Raw genomic sequence first — 19,552 nt, 5'->3', positions numbered from 1 at the left:
CGCTGAAGCTCAGGTTCTAGACCAGGGCACAAAACAAATCGGAAAGGCAGTTTCTGGAAGATTGGAAAACAGCTAATTTTGCAGGTGCTTCAGCATTAGTGGTAGCAATGAATGTAAATCCATACCGGGGGGAAGAGGTTTGACTGCAGATGAAATAGGTAATACCCTATATGAAATTCACAGCGAAAATTTGAAACCGGACATTTAAATTCACTGCCTGAGGTGGGGTGGGGTGGGGGAGGGAGCGGGATCAGAAGGACGCTGGTGGTTTTTAAAGGCGTTTTTACTTGGGAAAGCCGGGCGGGGAAAGTAAAGGTCATCGTCTGTTTAATTTCCACCCCCAGCGCTGGACTTCCAGCATTAGCTCGGAAGGCCTCAGCTGTTGTACACACACGGCGAGGGGGGGAGGGGAGGGCGGAGGCGTGGAGGAGGGGCCCACTGAGAGGAATCTGGGCATCCAGCCGCGCATGCGCCTTTTCCGAGCAACAAGTGGGCTCTACAGAGGAAGTGTAAAAGCGGAGGGTTGGGGGGGGGGGAGAGCTGGTGCAGAGCATGGCGGTGACGTCAGCGCTCCGCCCGGGCGGCATCCCGCGCGGCCAAGCCGGGGACAGCGCGAGCCGCAGCGCGAGCGGGAGCGCCGAGACGCGCCTCCGGAACGTAGAGTAACAATCACAACCCCACATTCCGGGCGAGTGCGAGCGGGAAGGGATGCGACCCGGGCCCAGGCGCCGCGTGAGCGCCCTGCAGCCAACGTGAGCGCCTCCAGCCGGTGCGGCCCGGGTGCCGGCCAGGCCTGGGGGCGGCGGGAGCCTGCGTGCGTGCGGTCTTCTCTGCTCTCGTGCGTCCTGGAAGCAGTGGCCGCGGTGGCTCCCTCCGGCCGTGCAAACCCAGCCGCCGCCAGCGGAACAGCCAACGCAGCGGAGGAGAGAAGCTCCTCTCTGGGCTCCCCCTCCCTACCCCAGCCCTGGGAAGCAGCGATTTCAGCAAGATTGGACCCGGGCACCGGGTGGCACTGCACCCTCTAGCCCTCGCCCCAGGGAGCCTGGCGGGGAGAGGACGCAGCTCGTAGGGGGACCCCCAGGGGAGAGGAAGAGACAGCCCCTTTCGAGCTTCCACGCACCAGCCTCTCCGGGGAGGGGGCCAAGAGCCAACGGCGGTCAGCACCCGGCACCCTCGCCCCCTCCCCCCGGTCCTGGAGCTTCCAGCCCGGGTCCGCGGCACCAGGAAGAAGGCGCCTGAGCTCCCCTCCCGACGAGACAGCCGCAGTAGGAGGTGGGGGCGAGGAGCGGGCTGAATTCGGCCGGTGGAGCCCCCGCAGAGAGGCGCAGCGCCGGCGGTGGAGACTCGCGCTCTCCCTCCAGCCCCTGGGGCAGAACTTTCTCGCCCCCCCCCCCCGCTTCCCCCGCTGCCGGACTCCCTCCCCAGCCTGCTGGTCCTCCCAGAGGAGAAGGCGCCGCGGAGACAGCCCGGGCGGGGGCCTACCTTTCTCAGGGCTGGCAACATGTCGGCGGCGCAGGTGTCCTCGTCCCGGAGACAATCCTGCTACCTGTGCGACCTGCCCCGTATGCCCTGGGCCATGATCTGGGACTTCTCGGAACCCGTATGCCGCGGTTGCGTCAACTACGAGGGCGCCGATCGCATTGAGTTCGTGATAGAGACCGCGCGCCAGCTGAAACGGGCGCATGGTTGCTTCCAGGACGGCCGCTCCCCCGGGCCGCCGCCGCCCGTCGGGGTCAAGACGGTGGCCCTGTCGGCTAAGGAGGCGGCGGCGGCGGCGGCAGCGGCAGCCGCGGCGGCCGCGCAGCAGCAACAACAGCAGCAACAGCAACAGCAGCCGCAGCAACAACAGCTTAACCACGTCGATGGTTCTAGCAAGCCTGCGGTGCTGGCAGCCCCGTCCGGCCTGGAGCGCTACGGCCTCAGCGCAGCCGCCGCTGCCGCCGCCGCCGCCGCGGTGGAACAGCGCAGCCGCTTCGAGTACCCGCCACCGCCGGTGAGCTTGGGAAGCAGCAGCCACGCCGCGCGGCTGCCCAACGGCCTGGGGGGCCCCAATGGCTTCCCCAAGTCGGCACCAGAGGAGGGACCCCCGGAGCTGAACCGCCAGAGCCCCAACTCGTCCTCGGCGTCGGCGTCGTCTCGGCGCGGGACGCACGGTGGGCTAGTGACGGGGCTGCCCAACCCAGGGGGTGGCGGAGGCCCCCAACTCACGGTGCCCCCCAATTTGCTGCCGCAGACGCTGCTTAACGGCCCGGCCAGCGCCGCCGTGCTGCCCCCCCCGCCTCCCCACGGCCTCGGCAGCCGTGGGCCCCCGACGCCCGCGCCCCCAGGGGCCCCCGGGGGCCCCGCTTGTCTTGGGGGCGCGCCGGGCGTATCCGCCGCGTCGTCTTCGGCATCGTCTTCGACCTCGTCGTCGGTGGCCGAGGTGGGCGTGGGCGCTGGCGGCAAAAGGCCCGGCTCGGTGTCTAGCACCGACCAAGAGCGTGAGCTGAAGGAGAAGCAGCGTAACGCCGAGGCCCTGGCGGAGCTGAGCGAGAGCCTGCGCAATCGCGCGGAGGAGTGGGCAAACAAGCCCAAGATGGTCCGCGACACGCTGCTCACGCTGGCTGGCTGCACACCCTACGAGGTTCGCTTCAAGAAGGACCACTCGCTGCTGGGCCGCGTCTTCGCCTTCGACGCTGTCTCCAAGCCCGGCATGGACTACGAATTGAAGCTATTCATTGAGTACCCCACGGGCTCGGGCAACGTGTACTCCAGCGCATCTGGAGTGGCCAAGCAGATGTACCAGGACTGTATGAAGGACTTCGGTCGGGGTCTATCCTCCGGCTTCAAGTATCTGGAGTACGAGAAGAAACACGGTTCCGGGGACTGGCGCCTACTTGGAGACCTGCTGCCCGAGGCCGTGCGCTTCTTTAAGGAGGGCGTGCCCGGCGCGGACATGCTGCCCCAGCCCTACCTGGACGCCAGCTGCCCCATGCTGCCCACGGCGCTCGTGAGTCTAAGCCGCGCCCCCAGTGCACCCCCGGGGACTGGGGCCCTGCCGCCCGCCACCCCCTCGGGTCGGGGCACAGCCGCCAACCTGCGCAAGAGGAAGGCGTCCCCCGAGCCTCCGGACTCTGCCGAGGGCGCGCTGAAGCTGGGCGAGGAGCAGCAGAGGCAGCAGTGGATGGCGAACCAGAGCGAGGCACTAAAGCTCACCATGTCGGCCGGGGGCTTTGCGGCGCCAGGGCATGCGGCCGGGGGTCCGCCTCCGCCGCCCCCACCCTTGGGACCCCATTCTAATCGGACCACCCCGCCTGAGTCGGCCCCTCAGAACGGTCCATCCCCCATGGCCGCCCTCATGTCGGTGGCAGACACTCTGGGCACCGCGCACTCGCCCAAGGATGGCAGTTCTGTGCACTCCACCACTGCGTCCGCGCGGCGCAACAGCAGCAGCCCAGTGTCGCCGGCTTCTGTGCCCGGGCAGCGCCGTTTGGCCTCACGGAACGGGGACCTGAATTTGCAGGTGGCGCCCCCGCCACCTAGCACCCACCCAGGCATGGACCAAGTGCACCCCCAAAACATTCCGGATTCCCCTATGGCCAACAGTGGGCCCCTTTGCTGTACCATTTGCCACGAACGTTTGGAGGACACGCATTTTGTTCAGTGCCCATCCGTCCCCAGCCACAAATTCTGCTTCCCTTGCTCTAGAGAGAGTATCAAGGCCCAGGGGGCCACCGGCGAGGTGTACTGCCCCAGCGGAGAGAAATGTCCCTTAGTAGGGTCAAATGTACCTTGGGCCTTCATGCAGGGTGAAATCGCGACGATTTTAGCTGGGGATGTTAAAGTGAAAAAGGAGAGAGACCCTTGAACCACAAGACAGCCAGCTCCTTTGCCCCAGACCAGTTCCTCTCCAATGCAGAGGGCCCCTCCCCCACCCACATCGACCCTCCCTTCCCTCACCCCCAAGATGTAGAATTGTGAATATAACAAACTGCAAAAAGTTAGTCTTATGTATAGACATTATTTTCGTCGTATGTTTCTATATTTTGAAACAAAGGTATGTAACTTCTTCATTTGAAGGATAAGCTGGTTTGTGTTGAGCAGTATAATATTGGTTGGGTCATTTGCATCATATTTGTTAGCATTTATTTGGTGGCAGAGTGTTTGCCTAGGTACAGAACTAATAACCCTTAGCAACGACTGCTGCTGGTGTGTATTTTTGTAAATGTTATGCACTCTGAAAGGAAAAAAAACACACAAAAGAAAATGTTTTGTTTTTTTTTTGCCAAGGCCAGTGTTGCTGCCTAAAAAAATGATGCTATAAAATGGTGACAGCTTCTTTCTAAACAGCCCCAAGTGTTGAAGTCTTCACTTTATTTTGTCCTGTTTTGTTTTGTTTTTCTGTTTTGTTTGCAAAATGGTAAGGGGGATGTTGGGCGGGGGGCGGGGTGTTTTTCGTTGCAAGTTTGTGAGGGAAAATGTTTGGGTTTGTTTCTACTGACCTGAATGTGTTGAATCTTCACGTGTTGTTTTGTTTTTGCTTTATTGATGCACGGATGCTTTTGAACAGTAGAGCGAAATGCTAGACATGGAGAATCTGCTCTGTTTGTCCTTTATACATTTCTGTAGTTAACAGAACACTGTAATGTGCCTTGGAGCTTAGTAACTTGTAATAAATTCAATTGATATTAATTCTGCCCCGAGTCAGCAAGTGTGTTTTTCTAGGGGTAAGGCCACACCGTTCTAACATGGGGTACACCCTCCCTGTCTCCAACGTAGAACACAAATGCTGGTGCCTTTGAAAGGCCTCAGAGATGGCATCTGTGGAAAGCCCTGTGCTGGCTGGCTGCCCCTCCCCCTCACTACCAGGCTATTTACATTCACCTCTGGGCGAGGACAGTTGCTGACTAAGCGATTCTGTTTACTCTTCGGCATCTCTATTTTCTTCCGGATGTGCTGCCCCAGCTGCAAATGGCATTGTCAGGATTGTTTTTTGGTGGCTCGCCTTGTGGCCCTGAGTATATGCTGATACCTAATAACAGCTGTGACTTGTGCAAGTGGTAGGAAAAAACTAGGGTGCTTTGCCTCTTAGATGTGGCAGAAATCACTGTTACTGCACATTTAAAGCAAAAATGCCACAGAGCTGAGAGCTATCAGTAGAGGCAGGAGGGGTGTGGGCAACTGGGAAACAAATGCATGTACTAAGCCAGGAGAGTTCCCAGCAGCTTCTAGCTGATGCATTGGAAAAGCAGTTTTCACCTTTCATTGCACGTTTTTTCTTTCCTTCTCTTTTGTTATGTATTTCTAAAGGCAGGACACTTAGCTGGTCAGAAGATAATTGTGGGGAATGGGGAAGAGAGAAAAAAAACCCAAACCCAGTTTCTGAGCAAAGATAACTTATGACACCAAATAAAAACCATTCCCACTGGTGAAGAGATGCAATTATTTACCTAATCAACTTGCTGGATACAGTTGTGAAGTACAGAGCGATAGGAAAGGAGACTGGGGACAGCAATGTCCTTTAGAGCTCTGAGCCCCCTTGGCAGAAACAAGACGAACCCTCCCAGAGCTCGGGGAAGGCAAACAACCCTGGTGTGAACCTTGTACTTTCCTGGGAGGCAAATGGAGCAAGAGGAGAGAACAGGAGGGAGGAAGCAAAACAACCGGCCATTCGATCTGAAATTCATTCCTGCCACACCCCATTCCTGGTTGGGGTCCAGCTGGACCAGGACAGTCCCTACCAAGGATGGACGAATAAGGGAAGAGACGTGGTGTCCCCCCACACTCCCATCAAAGAGGGAGAAGGAGGGTAGGGCCGTGGTATGGGCACCAGCACGTTTGAGGAGGAAAAACAAATCACGGGTTAGCCCAGAACACCGGTGTGGAGGTTGGGTTGGTGTTGGGACTTGCTGTTAATAACACCCTTTTAGTTTCTGTTCCTGCTTTGCCATCACTATCATTGAAGTAGTGGAAATCGTGTGTGTGTGTGTGTGTGTGTGTGTGTGTGTGTGTGTGTGTGTGTGTGTGTGTAAATGGCAATTGATAGATCTGCTGCAGCCTCTTAATCCTGGTGCATGGGAGGTGCCTGTCTCACCTCTTTAAGAATCTCCCCACATATAAATAGATATTCGTGTCAGCTTCCTGCAAATGTGTCCTTGGATTTTCATCCGCTGCCAAGTGTTGTATTGGTGCTTATGAGTCATGAAACCTATTTTCATCCTCAGGGGTAATTAACTTGGGGTTGATAATGCATAGCAGACTGTAGGAAGAGTTAATTCTAAAACCCATCCTTGCCTGGCTACCAATCACACATTTCACCGAAAGGTCTGGGTTGGCTTTTCTCATAAACTCATTAATAAAAACCAAGCATGTTTCGCCTGGAAGATCCTCTAAGGTGCTCCCAATCCCCTCTCCCAACGCACACACTCTTAAAATGGGAAAAGCTCAGCAGCCTGAGAATATAGAGTATCACGGGTGTAATTTAACCACCATTGAATGAAGGAGCAGTGGATCCAGCCACAGCCTTGAACTGCGCATGTGAATTTTGATGTGTGGATTACCTGTCCAGGTGTGGAACCTGTGAGCACTCTCCAGTGGTTCCAAGTGGGAGCCAGCCCTATTACCTGCCCCTGTGTCCACATCTGCTCCTGCTGGCCTGCCACAGTTGCTTCATTGCTCTGGTGATACGTTCTGGAACTTTTAGGATTACCAGACCCTTGATTTGGTGCACAGAGGTAGGAAAAGGGCCTGTCATTAGGTGCTGAGAACAGTGTAGCTTGCCCCCTTTCTTGTTTCTGGGTACATTATGAACAGGAGAGGCAGTGGCTGTAATAATGAGGCACCAGCAAAGGCAGCCTGTGGGTTTCACTAAGGAAACCTGCCTTGATGAGACCTGTGGGAGAGGAGGGAGAGAGTGGGAGGGAGAGAGCAGGTTGGGGTGGAACTTAGGCTGGAAGTGAATTATAATGATGCAGTTAATTAAAGTTTACCATAGCCAGGGGCCATTTGTTAAATGGCTTTTGCTCCCTTCTCTTTTTTTGGAACCATGTGACCTTTCTCTTTGCTCTGACCCATTCAGCCACTAGTCTGGTTGCCCTATCCAATCTTGCTTTGATCCCACAGCTAGATTCCGCCTTTCCTGAAGCCTTCCACACTGCATACCTAGGAAGTATTTTTCTCTCCTGAGGATTTTTGTGGGTTTCAGAGATTCAGGTGGAATGTCTCTGGGTGAGTCTGGGTTTCCTTCATCCCCAGTTCACCCCGATTGCCCCACCTCCTCCATTTCCCATTCTTTTCACTCCGTTCCCCCTCAGAGCCAAAGTGGCCGACATTTAAAAATCCATGTTGTATTTATTTCTATGCATTGTTTGTACAGCTAACCCAAGCTGCATGTTTCTGTAGGGCACCGGGGTAGGGCAACGAGAGTTTCAAGAGAATAGGCTGATGGGGGGCATTTTTTGACCTTGATTTCTGAAGGCTGCCCCATAGGAGAGCCACCCTGTCAAGTCCTGTACTCACCTGTGAACCTGCTCAGCTACTGTGGGCACGCATGCCTACGTTATTAAATGTAAGATTCACGTGCCTCCAGCCCAGGCTGTTAATGTAATGAGTGCTGGTTTTCTCTCATACTTTATCAAATCAAGGAAATTCAAACTGGGAATAACTCTTAACGTCATCTAGTGGAATGCTTTCTAAACCTTTATGAGGTTAGACGCCTTAGAAAAATCTGATACAAATTATGAGTCCTTCTCCAGAAAGTTCAGGTGTTCCCACACACATGGATTTGCATATATTTTCTTTGCTTTTTAATATAAATTTTATGTATTTATTTTTGAATAGATAATACGTTTCTTTGGTTCAAAATTCAAAACATACAAAGGAGAACACAGTACAACTGTATGGTCTCCTTTCTACAATTGGCTCTTCTGCCACCCAGTTCCCTTCTGGGATGCAACCAGTGTTACCCAGTTTTAAAGGGGTTCATGCACATCTAAAGCCCATTCATGAAACTTGAAGTTAGAACTTAGGTCTCATCTGTCCACCTTGTAGAGATGAGGGCCCCAAGGCACAGAGAGGTGAAGTAACTTGCTTAAGGTCACACAGTGGCAGAGCCTGTGCTAGATCCCTATTAGGGAACAGCTCTAATAGACATTTTAAAAAAATTTAAGGATACTTGGCTTAACTAGAGCTGTATTTGAGAAAGAGTGATGATAAGGTGAGCAAAAGAGCACCTTGTGGGGTGGGGATTGGTATTTTCACTAACTCTTGGAGGACTGGGAATAAGCACTTGTCCCTTGGTCTCTCGGAGCTAGACATTTTGGGGAAGGGGATGATCAGAGAAGTTTCTAGGTTTCTTACTGTAAATATCAGGTAGGCCTGAACTGGTGGAGTCTTTTTTCAACGTTTGAGCTGTGGACCTTCTCACTACGTCCCCCTTTGCTGACTGGAAACTTCTGAAGGTCTAAAGACAGTCAGATAAACAGCCATCAGGGCATAGAAGTATGTAGGGAGAGCTGGCCTGGTGGCTCAGGTGGTTGGAGTGCTGTGCTCCTAATGCCGAGGTCACGGGTTCGATTCCCACATGGGCCCGTGAGCTGCGCCCTCTATAGCTAAGATTGTGAACAACAACTCTCCCTGGAGCTGGGCTGCCCTGAGCAGCGGAAGGTCGGCATGGGTTGCTGTGTGCTGCTGTGTGCTGCTGTGTGCTGCCACGGTCTACTGTGTGCTGCTACGAGTGGCCAGTGGCTGGCAGTCCGAGTGAGCAGCCAGTAGCCGGCGAGCTGCTGTGAGCTGCTGTGAATGGCCGGTCGGCCGACCCACGACTGGCAGTGGAACGCAAGGCTCATAATACCAGCCTGGGCCAGGGAGCTGTGTCCTACACAACTAGAATGAGAAACAACGGCTTGAAACGGAGTGGGGGAGGGGAGGCGAAAGAAGGGGAAAACAAAAAAGAAGTATGTAGGGAGAGAGAAAGGAAGATCAACCAGAACTTCTCCGACCTTGAGCTTGAGGCTTCTCTCCTCTCTCCCTGTCACCAACCTCTGCCTGGTGGTCTATCCCCACTGCTGAAGAGGGAACTGAAGGAGACAAGTGACATGCCAGGTGCTGTGTGATGTGCAGGGTAGCTGCACATTACACCAGCCAAGTGTTAGTCCAGCCTATGAAGAGGGTGTGATGACCTCCATTTTACAAATGTGCCAACTGAGCTCAAAGAGGTTAAATAACCAAGGCCAGGCGTGGTATGCAAGCCAAGCCCGAGGCAGCCTGGAGCCTGGACTCCTATGTGGTTCCATGCAGAGGGTCTCTGACTTCTGACCCGGAGGGCCTGGGAAACCTAGGCTCAGAGCTTGAGCCCCATCCCTCAGCCCTTTCTCCGTCTCCCAGAATCTCAGTGTGAGCCTGGCCAGTGCCAGTGAGCGAGGCTGTTCACATGAGGGGATGTGAGGAAGCCCCTAAGGAGAGGGCATTTCCTAGACTCAGTCTTCTGGGGACACATGGCCGTGCTGTCCAAGCAGAATGTCCAATCAGGGGTTCTGGAGCAAGGCTGTTCTTTTGAAGTCTCCCTCAGCTGCCTGCTACCCCCAAGCTGAATTAAAGAATAACCCCACCTCTGTCTCAGCTTTGACTGAATAGAGAGGTGGGCAGAAGGCAGACGGGGTTCTATTTTCTAAGATGTATTATTTCTATAGGGAGCATTAGCTCTACGAGCTTCCGTTGTCCTTGGAATCTTGTTTGTTTTAGGGAAAAAGAAGTGGCAGTTAACTCGGGCCTGGCTTGGTTGTCCTGTCTCTTTTGGGTACTATACCTTTCTGTGGGTACTATATTGTGGACGCACAATTGTTGGGTCCCCAGTTCAGGCTAGACTCAAGAGAAAAGTGTCCCAACCTTTTCAATGGTCTGTTGGCTCCAGTCTCTGCCCACTCTAGGCCATGGCTCTGTAGCAGTCAATTCTTTTACACAGCTGAGCATGTCACGTCCTTGCTTAGAAACCTTCTTTGGCTCCCTGTTGCCTACAGGATAAAGTCCAAATTCCTTAGCATAGGAAGCAAAGTTCTCCACCATTGCTCCATCCCAGGGGTAGAGTATTTTAATTTTTAAAAAGGTATTACATATACATGATTTTTAAAAAATCAAGCAGCGTGAAAAGATACTCAGTGAATAGTCAGTCTTCTTCCCGTTCCAGGTCTTCAGTTCCCCTCCACTGAGAGACGCGCTGCTGACAGTTATTTTGTGTACACTTTCAGCAGTATTGGATTCCCAAAGAAGCTCAGATTTATAATATACGGAGGGTGCCAAAAATATGTATACACATTTTAAGAAAGGAAAAAAACGATTAACATTGTAATATTTAATATATACTGATAACGAAAGATGAATACAAATCATGTTTGACTTCTGCAATTACAAGAGGTGCTCAAAGTGGTTACCATCAGCATCCAGACACTTCTGAGTATGGTGAACTATTGCTTGAGCAACGTTGACCATCTCTTAAAAGGCGTATACATTTTTTTTTTTGGTACTCCCAGTCTATATCTCCTGGGAGTAGATCTCGGGACAAGCCAAAGACAAGAAAGAAGGTCCAGGGCAAGGAAGCCCAATCAGGATCTGCGATGTCCTCTACCCCCACAGTCAGGGATTAGCTATTATTCTTCATAGGCTTCTGGATAAGGGTGTGTGTGTGTGTGTGTGTGTGTGTGTGTGTGTCTGCTTGGCCCATACCCACTCCACCTACATCGCTGTGATGCATTGGGCTCCCTAATTGAGCCCCCATATGGCTTGGGGATGGTTCTCTGGAAGGAATGGAGGTGGGGGAGGTAGGGTGGTGGCCATGGAGAGCAGGTACCACCTCCAGTGTCTAGTGCCTTCCTCTCCAAGAGCTGCAGTCCCCTCCCTCTCTCACTATCATGACAGTTTGATGAAGCTGGCAGAGTTGCTTTCTTAGGTGACAGACCTGGAAACTGTGGCTAAAAGAAAAGAGCAAGGGAGAAACATTACTGAGTGTCACTTTGGACCTGACAGTGCGTTAAGTATTACCATATATTATTTCTCCTTTATTATGGCAAAACTTTGAGGCCACTTGTTGCTCTTATTCTCCTACTATGGAAAATACCCATAGTAGGTACCATTATTACCCCCATTTCACAGACAAGGCAACCAAGGCACAGAACAGGAAATAACTTGCCCCTGACTGGCAGGACTCCTTCTCTCACATCTGAAGGTCATTCACATGCTCCCCTAGCCCTATGCCCCCCACATCTCATTCTCTACCAGTGCAACCTCTGCTGGGGAGGCCTGGGTTTTTGTTGCAAGGAGGAGTGAGCATTTAAAATCTGGAGCCACCGGTTCGTGACTCAGGAGCCACAGCTCCAGGAGGTCTCAGAGGCTGCCTCTGAGAACAGGTTTGGGTCACTGGGGCCGCGCTGCGTGTGCGCTAGGGGCAAAGCTGGCGGCCAGCACCCCGGGAGAGGCAGCTCTGGAATGCTGAGCCACGTGAACATGAAGGAATTAACTCTGTGCCCCTGGGTCTCGGCCCAGACAGTCATGTGACCACCTCCTACAAACTTCCCCCTCCCCCCTTGTCTGCCTGGAGCAGTAGGCCTGCAATGCTCTGTTCTGCTAGGACAAGGCAACTGATTCCTGATTCTAGGAGTTGCCAACATGCCCACTTGGGGGAAAGGGAACCCTCTGGAACTGGGATCGTTTTAGGGGATGGGAGAGAAGTGACTGGGAGATTCCCAAGGTAAGACAGAAGTGCGGAGACCAGAGCAGAAGCTGCTATGGGTTCCTCCCTCCTGCCTGGGGTTAAACAACCTGGTCAGGCCATCCGACTGGAGGCGGCTTTTCAGGCTCCAGGCTGGTCCCACCCCAGAAGGGCCTCCATGCCACCTTGGTCAGTGGAGGAACCCAACTGGGGTTGGGGGAGGCAGGGCCGGCCCTAGCGCGGGGATCCGGCACTTGCAGCGTCTCATCAGCCCTCGGCACAGCCCGCGCCTTGCCACTGACTCCTACCTGTCCTCAGCCTGTCCCTCCCCCATGGAGGTCGATGGGGTCAGCAGGTGTCTGTCAGCCACAGCAGCTGCCTCCAGCAACTGGAAACAGGGAGGGCCTCTGACAGCCTGGGCCTCCTTTTCTTAATCCCACCTGGCCCAGGGCAAGCCTTTCTCCCTGAGAACCAGCTGAGTCAGAGCGGGCCTCCTTAGCCCTTCATCTCCTGTCCCACCTGCCCATGGCTTCTTCCCAGGGCTCTCCCTCCTTCCCACGGAGGCTAAGTGCCTGCAGCAGGGCTTCTGCTGCCCCAGGATGGCAGAGGTGGCTGCAAAAGCGTAGAACAGGCTGTTGCTTGTCTGCAGGGTTGCTCCCCTATCCCTCTCATCACCCCTGCTTCTCCTTCAACACTTACCAAAGGTCCATGCTTCAGTGACAACTTGCATTTACCCAACAAACATTGACTGGTTGATGTCTGGGTTCGAATCCTGGCTTTGCTGTGAACTTTGGGCAAGTTGCTTGATGTCTCAGGGCCGCATTGTCCTGTGAAATGGGAATACCCCTCATGAGGTTGTTGGAAGAATTAAAACACGTAGTGCATATCAGTGTCAGCACTGTCTCAGCTTCATTCGTTGGATTTCAGTGAATGTTGGCTGCTGTTGTCACCCTTATTCTTATTTGGCTCTGGTGTCCCCTCACCCCCCTACTCTCAGTGCTAGGAGGGGAAGGGGATGAGTAAGTACTATGACCATGGGGCTACAGGAGCATAGATGCAGCCCTGGGGAAAGACCCCTTCCAGAAGGTAGGGCCCATAAAGGAAGGAGAGAGAGAGGAGGATGGGGGCTAGGAGGTAGGAGAGCAAGATTCTGCCAGAGAAGGGCAAGGAGTTAGGTTGGTTTGACTGGAGTCTGGGGAGAAGTGAGGCAGGACGGGCAAGCTGAAGGGCTCGGAATTAATCTTGAAAAGCCATTGAAGGATGTAAGCAGAGGGACACAGTCTGATTTGCCATTTGAAAAGAGCCTGCTGGCAGCAGTGTGGGGACTAGATTAGCGGAGGAAGAGAGCCAAGTTTGGGAAGCCAGCTAGGAGGTGATTGCAGTGATCCAGGCAGGTGATGAAGGCGAATTCAGGAGGGGCTACGGTGCTGGGAGGATCTGAGAGCTGGTAGGAGAAGAGACAGCAGGCCCTGGTGTCCAGATGCATGAGGCAGAGGCAGAGGCAGAGACAGAGAAAGGAGGGAGGCAGGGCTAGCCCTCAGCTCGGAAGGCAGCACAGGAGCAGGCTTAGGGGAAAAGGTCTTGTCAGTTATGGGCCTGTGGGCCAGCGGGGGGGGGAGATGCCAGGTAAGCAGGTGGACGTGCCAGTCTGGGCTCTGCAGACAGGTCTGGGCAGGAACTGAGAGGCGTTGTCTTCTTGTGGGTGGTAGTGGGAGGTATGAATTTGGATGAGGTCCTGGAGGGGAAGGGGGCAGCTTGAGAAGATGTGGAACGTTGGGAGCGTCTTACCTGCCAGGGTTGGAGCGGGGGGAGCCCAGGGCAGGGATGATGAGTATTGAGAGAGATGGGAGGACAATCACAAGAAGTAGTGTCCTGCCTGCCAAAGGAGATGCCACAGGATGGAGATAAGGCCTGAAAGGTGTCACTTCATTTTGGCAACAGGGTAGTCCCTCGAGACCCTGGCCAGAGCAGTATGTGCAGGATGGAGACGGGCAGAAGCTAGGACACAGGGTGGTGAGGTGACAGCCAGTAAAGTGTGGAGATAGCAGAAGGTCCAACTTGTCCCAGGGTCTTGTATCCGAAGGGAAGGAGAGAACCTGGCAGGGAGGGGACTGGAGGGGGAGTTTCTTTGATGCAAGTTGAGACATAAGCATGTTTACAGGGAAAGACCTAGTTGAGAAGGAGAAGTTGAATATACTAGAAGAGGGACAGTAATTAATGGGTAACAGCTTCACAGAGGGGAGGAGACATCCAGGAGAGGCAGTATCGTGCATTGAAGAGTCATGTGAATATGGCCACCATTTACATAGCACTTACTCAGTGCAGGCACTGTTTTAAGTACTTTACATATGCTCTCCACACAACAACCCTACAAACTAGGTGCTATTATTACCCATAATTTATAGGTGAAGGGCCGAGACATAGAAAGGTTAAGTAGCTTGCCCAAAGTTGCACAGCACCACGTAACGTGGTGCTGCTGGGGTGCCGGCCGGAACTTGAACGCAGGCAGGTGCGTAGATATCAGGAGCATGGATTCTGGGGCCAGACAGCCTGGGTTTGACTCGCAGCTCTTCCATTTATTTGCTTCGCTCCTCTGTCCCTTAATTTTTCAACCAGGAGAACGGGCATGAGAACTGTACCTATTTCATAGTGCTATTGAGTGGACTAACTGGGTAAATGCCCATGAAACACTCAGAATAGGGCCTGGTACATAGAACACACAGGAGGAAGGACTCACCTGGGACAGAATTGGGTGCCTCTAACAGAGGGAGGAAGCCGGCACGGGGCTGACAGAGGGCCCTTTGTACAGCGTTTATCTATTTCTGGGCTCTCTCCTGGGTCAGACAGGGCTCCTTGCAGGCAGGTTTAGAAGCAGCTTGTGCTAGAATTGAAGACACCCCTGGGAGCAGATCCCAGTCTCTTTGCTCTATGCTGTTGCTATGGAACCTTCTACAAGTCACTCTCAGAGCCTCAGCCCCCTCCCCGGCCAAAAGGGTCATGATGCCCACCTCCCAGGTTGTGGGGAGGACTAAATGAGATCACGTGTGTGAGTAGGCATGCCCAGCACAATGTTGGGCCCACAGGTGACAACGTGCAGAAGTTACCTGTCCCACTTCTGCAAACATTGACGGAACAGGGGTCAGGTATTATTCTAGAGTGAAACTATTAGTATTATTCTCGAATCCTCAGCAGTGTCTCGAGGCTCACTAAATGTTGGTCAGATGAGGAAAGAGCAAGGATTAAGGAAGAGGTGAAGGAAGAGGTGCTGGGATTAGTCAGTCAAAAGGGAAGTGGGGCTTTGTTCTATGACCTGTACGTCAGATATCCTCAGGGCCCACTTGCCTCACCCTGGCTAAGACAGCACATTATGGGATATAGATGGGCAGATCCCTAGTTACATGCAGATGTGACCTAGAAGATGAGAGTACACGGTCCTGAGCACCTGAGGATGGGTCAGGGGGCCTCCAGGCCAGGGGACGATTTGCTTCCCAAGGCCTGTACTCCTGGGGCCCTTGAAATCCAACCCTCCTTCTTTGGTTATGTGATTTCCCAGGTAAAGGAGGAGTTTGTTTTGAGGACAAAATGGGTTCTGTACAGGAATGACATCATGGACGTGGACCCGTGCCGTCACAGCAGGCCCCCATTCAACAGGGATGGTTTAATGCTTTGCTGTTGCCATCTTGAAATTCTTAATACTTTAGAATATGGGGCCCCACATTTTCGTTTTGCCTTGGGACCTGCTAATTACGGAGCTCGTCCTGGTTCTGGGGCCTGGGGTGTTTGTTTGTCTCCTGGCCCATAATGCATGTGAAAGGTCCGCTACCTGTATCTGGCCCTGTAGAAGTTGAGAGGTGCTTAGTGGGGCCAGAGAAGGGTGAAGGAAGTAGCCTGTGGCTTTGTCTCTCCAGAGGCCTGGAACAGAGGTGAGACCTGTGGTATTGAGTCAAGCATGCGGGACAGAATCAGACAACTGGGTTTGTAACCACAGCCTGCCATGAGCTCACTGTGTGCTCTTTAGCAAGTACTGGGTATCTGTGGGCCTGTTTCCTCTTCTGTCCAATGGGGATTGAGTGATTGAAGCACAGGGCGGGATGAGGGTTAAATGAGGTAATATATGGAAAGTGCCTGGTTTACACTAGCTGCTTAGCAAATGTTTGGTGTTGGGTGCTTGGTTGAGCCAGGATGGCCGTTGGCCCTACTCTAGGAGACCACAGGAGATGAGGCAGACACGAGTCCCTGCCATGCCCTGCCGGGGCTTCAGAAGGTCAAGTGCCATCCTTGGAACCATCCTCCAGGAAAAAGGGATGTCAGCTCCCCCTCCAAAGTGGTCACCATGTTTGGCCACTTCTGACCAAGAGCCTTGCCATTTCCAGAGGGAGCAGAGGGAGAACCAAATCCAGCTCTGGCCCAGGGGTGGGAATTTCAGGGCCTTGTTTCAGGGTCCTGAGTGATCCTGCCCCTCGATCACACCACGATTCACACCTTAGTTTCCCTAGAGTCTCTCTAATCTAATTCAGGCCTCATACCTCAGGGGACAAATAGCTGGGCTCCACCAGCTTTCCCTGTGTAATAGTGCAGTGCCCCCTTCTGTCCAGAAGGCCTCCCCCTCCAGAGGATAAAGTTATGGGCTGAGGTCACATGCTCCCTCCCCCTCAACATCTCCTTGTCCCCACCCCCTTTTTGATCCTTGATTTACCCTGAGCTGGATTAAGACCTTTAGCAGCCCTGAGAGCTGAGGCTGCAGTGCACCTCCCCCTACCCACCCTCGTGAAATTCAAAATAAAAGCCACCCCAAACCTGAAAATCAGTGCGAGGAAGTTCCACAAAGTTCTGATTTTTTCCAGGGTGACTGCTTCCTTGCTATTTTTAAAATACTAAGAATCAGACCTTAAAAAAACCCAAACCAAATCAAACACTGTGTTGATGTGCTTTTACTGCCAGTGTCCTAAGCACATGCTTAATCTGCCTATTGGGTAACCTGGCCTCGCCTGCACCCTTCCCTGTGCCAGAGCAGGACAGAGGCCTGGCCTGCAATACAGGGCATTGGGCCACTCTGCCCAGAGACTCCCCAGGGGAGAGGAAGCCCTGGGCCAATCAGCCCCTGCTGGGAATATGACATCAGTAAAGCCCAGAAGATTCCACTTCCACCCCTGCCACAGGTTCACCCTCTCCTCGCCACCAGCACAACCAAGACCTGCCCGGGCACCCTTCCAGTTTCCAGCTGATTAAGGAAGGCTGGAGTGTGTGAGTCCCCAGGTCTGCTGCCCTTCACTCTACACCTGTGGGCAGGTCTCCCTGCCCCAAGCTACTCACCCAACCCCCGTGGGGGAGGAAATGAGCAAATGCTAGAACTTCTTCTGCAGATTGGCTTTTCCAGATCCTGCTTGTAAACGCTGGTTAAAAATAAACTCAACATGTCTGAGAAAGAAAGGGTAGGAGGGTGCAGTGGTTGGAGACAAAGAAGGCCGGCAGAAGGCTATGGACAAGCAGGAAGACCAGGCCTCCTTCGCATAATCAGGCACTATCCTGGGGAAAGAGGAGGCTGATTTGGAGCTGCTAGAAAATTCCAAGTGGGAGGGAACTTCCAGAGCACTTCATTTCGCAGAGAGGAAACAGGCCTAGAGAAGGGAGAGCAGGCCATTTCCACAAAGCCACCAGCACACCAGTGGCAGGTGGAACAGAGGCTTCTTGGCCTTGCCTCACTCCTTCCTTTTCCGTGCATGAGACCTGAAGACAACCGTCCCCTCCTGTCTGCTTCTCCCCTGAGCACTTGCTGATACAGATGCACTTCCATGTCCCTTACCGCCCACCTCTGCTCAGTCTCTCCCCTTGATCCTGCAGCACCATACCTCACAACCCTCACATAAGAAGTGGAGCTGGGATTTGAACCCGAGGCTTTACTGCTGCAGGCCTGTGTTCTCAATCACCATGCAATCTGAGCCCTTCCCACACTTCCAGCCCCTCATCCCCTTGGCCTACAGTCTGAGACAGTGGGTTTCAGGCCAGCCTCCAGGGGTCTCCCTGGGGAGGGCAGGGGCTGTGGGTTCTCATTCTGAAACTGGTGTTTACCAATAGCCACTCTGGTTAAAGGTTTGGGGAAGGAGGAAGGTTAAAGGCTGAGAGTGGAGTTTGAGATTTGTGTCTTGTTCTCTAGCCCTTTTTTAGAGTTTTAGCTTCGTCCCCATTGCTCTGGGGGAGTAAGGTTCTATGTTTCCTTCTTCAACAAGTGCTTCCCCAGAAAAGGCTGTAAAATCAGAGACGGGTGTTTGTAAAGAGTTCATTCAGGGTCTGGGATTGGACAGAAGGGGGTTCACGTTTCTTCTACACTAGTGATCTCACAGAAGTCACTCTGAGCTTTGAATTTTTTTCCTGTCAAGTAGAGAGAACAGTGCCTCCTTCAGAGCATTGTGTGTGTTACCTGCCCTTGAATCCTCTGACTCCTGGCAACCCTACGAATGAGTGGGGTCCACAGCGTCCTGCTCAGCATCAGAAAGGAGATCAAATGAGACAATAGATTATTGTTAATGGAGAGGTCATCTGTAGTTGTCAATGATGATGCATCGATGCTATTATCTTCCTAGAGGAAAAAGTTGGTTTCAGGGTTCGTGTAAGCAGCTGTGGGGGTGACAAGCTGAAGGCAGAGATGCTGTTGGTAAAGGGAATTTTGTTCCCAAGCCCTGAGACCTTCTGAGCTCCAGGAGAGGCTCCAGATGGGTCAGGTATTTGTTTTACCTGTGCCCTGGGGGTATCAAGAAACTAGCTTTGCCTGGGCTGCTGAGGGAGGAGCAGGTGCTCGCATGGCCTCAGGGTGGAACGCACCATTCGCCCTTCCAGAGTGGAAGGCCCCAGGGCCTATTTGGAGCAATGATGGTCCCCACCCAGCTGATTCCACCCCCAGGGCCTCCCAAAGAGGAGGGGCCCCTGGTCTGCTTGGAGAGCTGACAGGCTGCACCTGTCAGGGATTCTTGTTTCCCACCATCCCAATGGCTGTGGGGAGATTGGAGACTGGGGGAACCTTCCCCTAAATGGAGCCAGGGGTCCATGGCTATAGGAGGAGGGAGCTGCTACAGAATGAAGAATGACACAGTCTCCCTGGATTATATAATCATTTCCCTGAGCCCCCTGCAGAGCACACACAAAGGATAACTTGGAACAGATATCAGTCTGGTTGAGGCAGGTTATGAAAACTTGAAACGGACTCCCTGCCTAACCTGGAACGGACTCCCTGCCTAACCTGGAACGGACTCCCTGCCTAACAGGAATGTCCTACCCCTTCTGCCCAGCGGACGCCTGGGTTATGGGGGAGGAATGAGAGATGCACTCAGGCTCTCAGAGTTAGGAAACATGGATTGTCCTTGCTTTGTTTGGTCATCTGGTCAATTATCATTTATTCAGCATTTGGAATGTTGACGTAAATAAGCCAAAGTCCTTGCTGTTGGTATGCTCAGAGTCTAGTGGGGAAAAGTTCCAGAAATCACAAACTGGTAATGAAGGAGCAACTGCTTTAGCTTGGGTTTTGACAAGTGAATGGGAGTTTAATGAGCAGGGACGGGAAAGTCCTAGGTCTTACTTGTCTGTCAGTTTAAGATACGAAATCATCCCTGCACAGAATACATGAGTGCTAGGAGGTGTCCTAAGGTCCCAGGAAAGCATAACTCAGGAAGGAAGCCATTCTGGGTCTGAGGGTGAATCTCCCAGATACTGTAATTTTGGCTTCTGCCCCATTGATCAGGCCTCTAGATTCTCCCTGGCCTCGGCTTAAAGAAAATTTGATCCAAATCCAATTTCTCTCTCTGAGTGAGCCATGCAGTGCCACAGCACAGAGGTCAAGGGAGGACATTTTAGTGGTGCTGCAGAAAGTCAGTACACAGG

General features: G+C 53.2%; 1 protein-coding gene and 1 long non-coding RNA gene across 2 annotated transcripts; one reads left to right on the top strand and one right to left on the bottom strand.

The window, feature by feature from the left end:
- Positions 1 to 570: 570 nt before the first annotated feature.
- On the top strand, positions 571 to 4,676 carry IRF2BPL (interferon regulatory factor 2 binding protein like). Its single transcript, XM_019733651.3, has one exon. It carries the CDS (start codon positions 1,502 to 1,504, stop codon positions 3,845 to 3,847), a length of 2,346 nt encoding a protein of 781 aa, XP_019589210.3. The 5' UTR covers positions 571 to 1,501; the 3' UTR covers positions 3,848 to 4,676.
- Positions 4,677 to 10,076: 5,400 nt separating this feature from the next.
- Positions 10,077 to 19,188, bottom strand: LOC141570524 (uncharacterized). The gene is made up of 3 exons (XR_016020910.1): positions 16,478 to 19,188; positions 12,380 to 12,507; positions 10,077 to 10,943 (listed from the first exon to the last, which is right to left on the bottom strand). It is a non-coding gene; the product is annotated as an uncharacterized LOC141570524 (long non-coding RNA).
- Between the last annotated feature and the right edge of the window lie 364 nt (positions 19,189 to 19,552).

Source organism: Rhinolophus sinicus, chromosome 3 (assembly GCF_057876585.1).
Source record: "Rhinolophus sinicus isolate RSI-liver-muscle chromosome 3, RSI-T2T, whole genome shotgun sequence".
Lineage (NCBI taxonomy): Eukaryota > Metazoa > Chordata > Mammalia > Chiroptera > Rhinolophidae > Rhinolophus > Rhinolophus sinicus.
This window is presented reverse-complemented; position numbering and strand designations above follow the sequence as displayed.